Source organism: Sinocyclocheilus anshuiensis, unplaced genomic scaffold, assembly GCF_001515605.1.
Source record: "Sinocyclocheilus anshuiensis isolate Anshui unplaced genomic scaffold, SAMN03320099.WGS_v1.1 scaffold246, whole genome shotgun sequence".
Taxonomy (NCBI): domain Eukaryota; kingdom Metazoa; phylum Chordata; class Actinopteri; order Cypriniformes; family Cyprinidae; genus Sinocyclocheilus; species Sinocyclocheilus anshuiensis.
This window is the reverse complement of record NW_015542356.1, coordinates 1,044,210-1,051,645: the sequence shown is the minus strand read 5'-3', so window position 1 is coordinate 1,051,645 and position 7,436 is coordinate 1,044,210. Positions and strand designations below refer to the sequence as shown.

Below are 7,436 nucleotides of genomic sequence, written 5' to 3'. Positions count from 1 at the left end.
TGCCCGCCATATACCTGTTTGCCATTGTTTGACCCTGCCTGTTTACCACGTCTCTTTAATAAAGCTTGCAGATGGATCCACACGTCTCACGTCTCGTCAGCCCCGTTACAGAGGGTTAATAATCTTACAGTAGAACTCAACACTGATTATTGTCAGACTTTCAAAAGCCTGCATCACTTGAATTAAGATTATAATCATTTAATTTTAAAGCACAGCCACTTCAAAATCAGACTTAAGCACCTTCCTTACTTTGAGATCAGTCTGTTTCTGGTTAAATTTTGATCGTTCTGGTTAAATACAGGTTTAAAATCATAACAAGAAATAGTTTGATAGCTATGGTTTTTAAAATCAAATATTTTCACAGCTATGACAGGAAACACTGGCATCTAACAATGCCTTGAGGAAAAAAATCAGTTAATCTTAAAGCATATGCATAAACCCAAATAGGAAATTAAACAGTTATCGAATAAGCATGCATCTTATTCTGTGTTCTAAACTCCTGAAACATTGGTGCTTCGTATTTTAGAGCAGTCACTGCAATTAAGAAATAAATGAATCAAATCTGTATGTGCGTGTTTGTGCGAAAACCCCTTTTGTAATTGTTAACATTTTCATAAGTAACTGTAGGCTAATTTAATTACACTTTTTTTTTCTCAGTAACTGTAACAGATTGCATTTAAATGTATTTTGTAAGTAAATTACGTAATTCCGTTACATGTAATTAGTTACTCCCCAACACTGGTGTTGAATATACAAGTATATGGGGAGTACAAACACTGATCTATAGTTGCCACCCCTCATTCTGCTCTTGCCCCCTCTTTGCCACCCCAAGTATAAAATCCTGGACACGCCCCTGAATGTGTTACTAGTAACTAGTTACTGCCCAACACTGCTTATAACACGTCTATAAATGAAACGAGCGTGAAACTATTGTGCGCCATAGATGTAGATTTTTAGAAGAAAAAAAAAAGTCCATATAATGCATGTGGATTGTAACCCAAAAGTAGATCCACCGTGCTGTGGTTTATACTGATTTTTATTTTTTTTGTTTTTCTTGCACATACCTATCGTTTTGCTTAAGAAGACATTCAGTCATCCATTAGGGTCATATGGATTACAGTCATGAACTGTTCATCTGAAGAAAGAAGATCATATATTGGGATGACGTGAGAGTAAATAAATGATTATAAAAAAATTCAGTTTGGGGGGCATAACTCTTTAAATGAGCTTTCACACTTGGCCAGAAACATCACGGCTTGTCCAAAATCTCATTTGTGATGTAACAATATTTCAACAGGTTCCAAACTGATCCAGTCCCATAAAGTACATGGCTGCATAACACTTTTTTTTTTAATCTGAAGTTTTGTAGAACAGTTAGACATGAGAATACTTGGATTATTTTTGACAGCAGAAGGCAGATGATGTTTTTTGCATTGGGCACTTTTTCCAGACTGGGGGTGTTCATAAGTGTAATCACAGGATAATTGGGGATCTAGACTGCTTGCTCCACAATCATTTTGTTGGCAGTAGTTGTTGGCAGGTGTGAATTGTCCAATCACAGTCATGATTGTAAGCTGAGAGTGCATGTGTTGTATTGTTTATGAAGTGGTATTACAGTGTTTCTTGAAATCTTGCAGAGATCTGGCTGCTCGCAACTGCCTTGTGGGAGAGAACAATGTGCTGAAGATCAGTGATTTTGGGATGTCCCGCCAGGAGGACAATGGCATCTACTCCTCATCAGGACTGAAACAGATCCCAATCAAGTGGACTGCACCGGAAGCACTGAACTATGGTAAAGCACTCATGGTGTCTGTGCTGCTCTTAGATCAGTGTTTCCCAACCCTTTTTTCTGCCGCAGTACAGTTTTGATAAGTAAAAATCCCACGGCACACCACTAAGCACTTAAAAAAAAAAGATAGAAAGGGGTAAAGTTTTCTTTCCCCCCAATAATTGAACAATGCGTCGTCATAGTTGGCATTTTGGCTTTATATATGATCAGACACTTGCACCTAACATTTTCTGAAAAGCATGCTTAAATGGAGTTAATTAGGTTTTTGACAAGCGAATGACGGGGTGTGTTTGTCAGTCATTAGAACGACCGCAGATTAATCACATTACATTTTCATCAATTTACAGGTTATAAAGTTTGTTGTAGCTATATGGGCGCTCGCTTTTTCTTGTTTAATACATTTGGCCAAAATAATCATGATATAAAAGATCAACTGCTATGCACAGGATATTTAAAACGTAAACAACTACAACTAGACAGCAAATGCTAAGACTCTTCTCCAGTCTTCAAACACACGAAAAATTAGACCGTGTTTCTTGAGTAAAGAAAAGAAGTACACGCTGTACTTATTCAAACCAATGGATGCAATGGCATTACAAGCTTTAGTCACAAGCTCTTTTGAATGCATTTCATTGGTTAAATATTTGTAGAACCCACAAACAGACATAACGATGACCAATAGCACTCGTTAAAAATAGTAATAACAAAATATAATAGAGATAGGACGTTTTTGATCATTTAAAGGGGTCATATGATGCAATTTCAAATTTTCCTTTCTCTTTGGAGTGTTACAAGCTGTTCGTGCATAGATAAGATCCCTAAAGTTGCAAAGACTAAAGTCTCAAACCTCAAACAAATTCTTTATAAAATATAAAGATATTCTTTATAAAAGTTGACTTGTCCACGCCCTCCTAAAACGCCTCGTTTAAACTCGCCCCGTCTACGTCACTGTGTGGGAAGATTTGCATAACGCCGCCCAAATGTTCACACAAAGAAAGAAAGCGTAACTTTTATTCTCGCCGTAGTATTGTTGTTGCCGCCGCCGCCATGTTGTGGAGATGCTGTGTGTTTCGTTATGAAAGCGAAACTACTTTGTTTGGTCTTCCAAAAGAGGATGATATCCGCTTCGTCATACCTGGAGCTGATCCGTGCTGGTCGCTAATGAAATATATCAACTTCGCGCTGTGGATCGCCGGATCGGCTTCCACCGTGGACGAAGCGGAGTCCAGCCCGGGGTCGTCACATGTGGTTGCCGTAAGCCTGCCGGCCGCTCCTTCGTCAAATCTGCTGGCCATTCCTCACTCAAGCCCACCATGTGTGACGCTGTGTGTTTCGTTGTGAAAGTGAAACTACTTTGTTTGGCCTTCCAAAAGAGGACACAACTAGAAATCAGTGGTTAAATTGTATTTACAACACTGTTCCAGAACAGTTCAACCCAAATATTCAGATGTGTGCAGCGCATTTTATGGAGGACTGTTTCCTGAACCTGCAGAGTAACGTTAGCCTACAATGCCGTCTGTGCACAAAGGCTGTTTATATATAGTGGGGCAGTTCCAACTTTGCAAGGACAGTCTGGCGCTTCTGACTCACAGCCTGTAAGTACGTTTTTTATATTTAAAGAATTTGCCACCGACGATTCAAATGTGAGTTTTGAGCAGTGTAGAGTAGCACTTGTTGTCATTTCTCCGATCACAAATGCAGACATGGTTTTATGTTTACGCGGCGCGATATGCAACGCATAAAAAGACAGTATAAGTCATTATAATCCGTAATTATGTCCCCACTGGATGCAACAAATGCCTCGTTTATAATGGGTTTTAATGTTTTTGTCTCGTCGCTCCGGGACACGGCATCACAATATGGTAAGGGGCGTATATATGGTATATATATTTATTTATTTATTTATTTATTTAAAAACTATGGAAGTCAGTGGGGACCAGAAACTGTTTGGTTACCCACATTCTTCAAAAACTCACTGAATCAATGATCCGGTCAGAGCGAGTCCTCACGTCTGACTCAAAATGTGCCAAGAACCGGGAGATCCTGGGAGCTTGAGAGTGTATGTGACTGATGGCATTAACAGTAGGCTACTAATGCTGATTATTAAATTGATTGTTGTAATTGATTATCATATTTAGATCATTACTCTCATTGAATGTGGATAGCGTTAAAATAACACCAATTAATGGCCATGTATCTTCCCCACTGCTGTAACAGTTTCAAATGATAGAAAACTAGTAACACATTTTGCCTCTTTTTTTATATTGTATGTTTATACTATTTGTCACCATACAATTTACACACATTTTCTTTTGTCTTAATATTTGCTGGTGTATTTAGTTATTTGTTTGTACACTTGTGACCTAGAAGTTCTTTTTACTTTTAACACTTAAGTACACTCAAAAGAAGTACTTTTGTACTTTTACTCAAGTACTTGATTTGTGCTCTTCGAGCAGTCAGTTCTAACGTTGGATCCAGACTGATGTTTGACATGTTGTGTAAATCCCAGGGAGATACAGCTCAGAGAGTGATGTGTGGAGTTATGGGATCCTCCTGTGGGAAACCTTCAGTCTAGGAGTGTGTCCTTACCCAGGCATGACCAACCAGCAGGCACGAGAACAGGTCGAAAAAGGTACAAAACAACTCCATTCTTAGTAAATGATTCAGACAGATTGATGTGATATTTAAATGAATTAATTGAATGATTTCATTTCATTTTTGTTTCATCACATTTGATTTCTTTTTAGATTTTATTTTGTTATATTTTATTACTTTTTTTATTTTTACATTTTAATTAATGGTATAATAAATCCATAATTATGAATGAAATTAAATTATTTAAAAATTGACTTATTTCTGTAATAACTGGATACTATTTCACATTTTTTTCTTTTAAAGTAGGTACTGCAGAATGTACAACACAGTGTGCAGTACCTTAGTACTATGTTCTTCACAGAACCTGCAATCTCTGTTAGCCTTTTAATAATCCTGTCAACATATACCCACTGTCAATTATTGATTTAGAATCAACCCTGACAGAAAGTTGGTTTGTGTGTAATGCAGGTTACAGAATGTCCTGCCCGCAGAAGTGTCCAGATGAGGTGTACAGGATCATGCAGAGATGTTGGGAGTACAAGCCTGAGAATCGACCCAAATTTGTCGACATTCAGAAAGAACTGGCCTCTGTCAAGAAAAAATAGCCTTTAATGAGGAAATGGCTGGAAGGCCTAACTCATACTTCACATCCAGGTGATCCCTAATCTGCAGAGAGAAACACAACGAATGTTTCTCCCTCGAAATGACATGCTATTATTGTACTAAAGAGTACTCCGTCACATAATCTGTGTGAACTGCCTATGCACCAGCTGTTTTGAGCCATTAGCATGGAGAGAGGTCTCAGCTTTGCTCTGATGTCAAAATTATGCAGATTTCGTTTTGTTCTTCTCTGAAAAATTTTGATTTTGAAAAGTGTTTTTGGTCCAATCAGTGAGGGTTAGTTGGGTCCAATGTTGTTTTATACTCGATTCACTTTCATTATATAGACAAAACATTCTTCAATATGTGTTCTCCAGAGGAAAGAAAAAGTCATGCTGGTTTTGGAAGGACGTGGGTGAATAAATGATGACAAACTATCCCTTTACAATATGGAAATTAATGTGTGAAGATGGACTGTTTGTCCACCCAATAACAAGATTGCTTTTTCTTTTCTTTTTTTTTTAAGTCCTAAAACCTAATGGTTTGGGGAGTTTTACAGTCAAGCCATTTTATGCCATTTTTATGTTACTGGAGTAATAGGACCTTTTGTGTGAAAAAAAAAGAAAAAAGACAGATGTTTGTCAGACACAAAATAACATGTCACATCCTTAAGACGTTCATTGAGTGACGTTCCAGCGTTTCAGCACTCATCAAGCAATGAGACCAAATGCATAGATTTACCTAAGTGCAATTTAGAACAACAAAAATAGTACAGTATACTACAGTCAGGTGGCCTTAATGTAAAACCCAGCGATTCTGCCAGGCTGCTTGCATGGACACCGCATCAATCTAGTTTACAAGCCTTCAGATCTCTTCCAAGTCTCCAAATACTTCAACCTCACACCTCTTCATGGTTCATGCCATTTGATGTTTAAAGTGATAGTTCAGAATTAAAAAAAAAAAAAAAGTCAACTGTTATAATTTGCTCATCCCCATGCCTTTCCGATTGCTTTATGATTTGAGTTTCTTCTGTAGAACACAAAAGAAGAAATTTACTATAATGTTCATGCTGCTCTTTTCCATACCGGAGCCCTTGCACTTCAAAAAGCACCAGAAAATATCATTAAAGTGGTCTATACGTCTATATTTCAAATCTGCTGAGGACATAAGTTGTCGTTCACTGAAAATCTTTCGCTCCACTGTAGCTCTCAGTTCTCGTTTGTGGTTTGTACATATTTAGATACATAATTTGAAGGTGCGACAACACTTTTAATGATGCCGAAATCCCATTCATTGTCACAAGCAAATATGATGCATCAAATTAAAATGTGGAAGATTTTCAGTGAATAACAACTTAAATGTAATTTCTTTCTGTCACACAGAGCGACACAGAATGACATGTCATGTCAAATAGACTGCTTTTCTGATACTTTTTGTAGCTTGACTAGTAACTTTCAATGTATGGAAAAGAGCAGATTGCCTTCAAAACATCAGTTAGAAACAAAGAAAATCATACTAATTTTGACAGTTGAAAATGAGTAGATAATCTCTTTACATTTACAATGTTGCCATGTAGCATATTAGACGTCACCAAAAGCTCTGTCCAAAACTGACTGTGATTTGTTATGTTGGGGGGATCTGTTTTTTTTTCTTCTTCTCAGTAACCAGCAACCAAAGCCAGTCAAAAGCATGTTTATTTGTATCTATGCCATTGTCTTGGATTGTGATGATGTACTTGTGCGGTTTGTGCTATTGTCCGATCAGGTTTTCTCAAGCAAACAACCCTTGAGTCCTAACAGATGCATTTACCTACATAAGTATTACAGGTTTGGTTAGACAATGATGTGTTTTGTATTAAGAATTTCCCAGGTTGTTTCCTACCATTTTTGTCAAGTGCCATTTTCTTTCCATGCTTATGTACCCAAGCTCCACAGGAGCAACGTCTTGTTCCCGAGTCACATAAATTTGTCATTCCATTTCCACAAAAATGGAATAGTGGTTTCTTCAAGGTTTACTCTATCGAAGCATTCCTTTTGTATTTTGTAAATACTTCTTTGTAGATTCAGTGATGTAATTTTGTAGGTGTTTGTTTTTTTCACTGCAAAACTAATATTAGAATGTGGATGTCTGTCAGGAATATGCGTCAACTTTCGGCTATAATAGTAGCGATGAAGACCCAAATCAATACTGCTCTAATATTTGCACATTTGGAATATGGAAAGAGGGTCCCATAGCATTGACTGTGCTTTTTTCTAGTCTGCAAAATCTTTTGGTAACACTTTACTTGAAGGGGTGTGCATAAGACTGACATGACACCTTCATAATCATGACATGACGCATGTCATGAATATGAAGGAGGTTTTATGCATATTTATGACAACTGTCATTAAGTGTCATTCGCTCCGTTATGTCATTTTTAATGCAAATATGACATTATTTGACCTAACCCTAC

General features: G+C 37.3%; 1 protein-coding gene across 3 annotated transcripts in view; it reads left to right on the top strand.

The window, feature by feature from the left end:
- Positions 1 to 6,171, top strand: part of LOC107691727 (tyrosine-protein kinase Fer-like) — a 49,764-nt gene extending 43,593 nt beyond the window's left edge. For all 3 annotated transcript variants that reach the window (XM_016490519.1, XM_016490517.1, XM_016490518.1), the window contains 3 exons: positions 1,638 to 1,792; positions 4,299 to 4,421; positions 4,853 to 6,171. In XM_016490519.1, coding sequence (XP_016346005.1) covers positions 1,638 to 1,792; positions 4,299 to 4,421; positions 4,853 to 4,989 — 415 coding nt within the window. In that variant the 3' untranslated portion in view covers positions 4,990 to 6,171. The remainder of the gene's footprint in view (positions 1 to 1,637; positions 1,793 to 4,298; positions 4,422 to 4,852) is intronic.
- Positions 6,172 to 7,436: the final 1,265 nt, after the last annotated feature.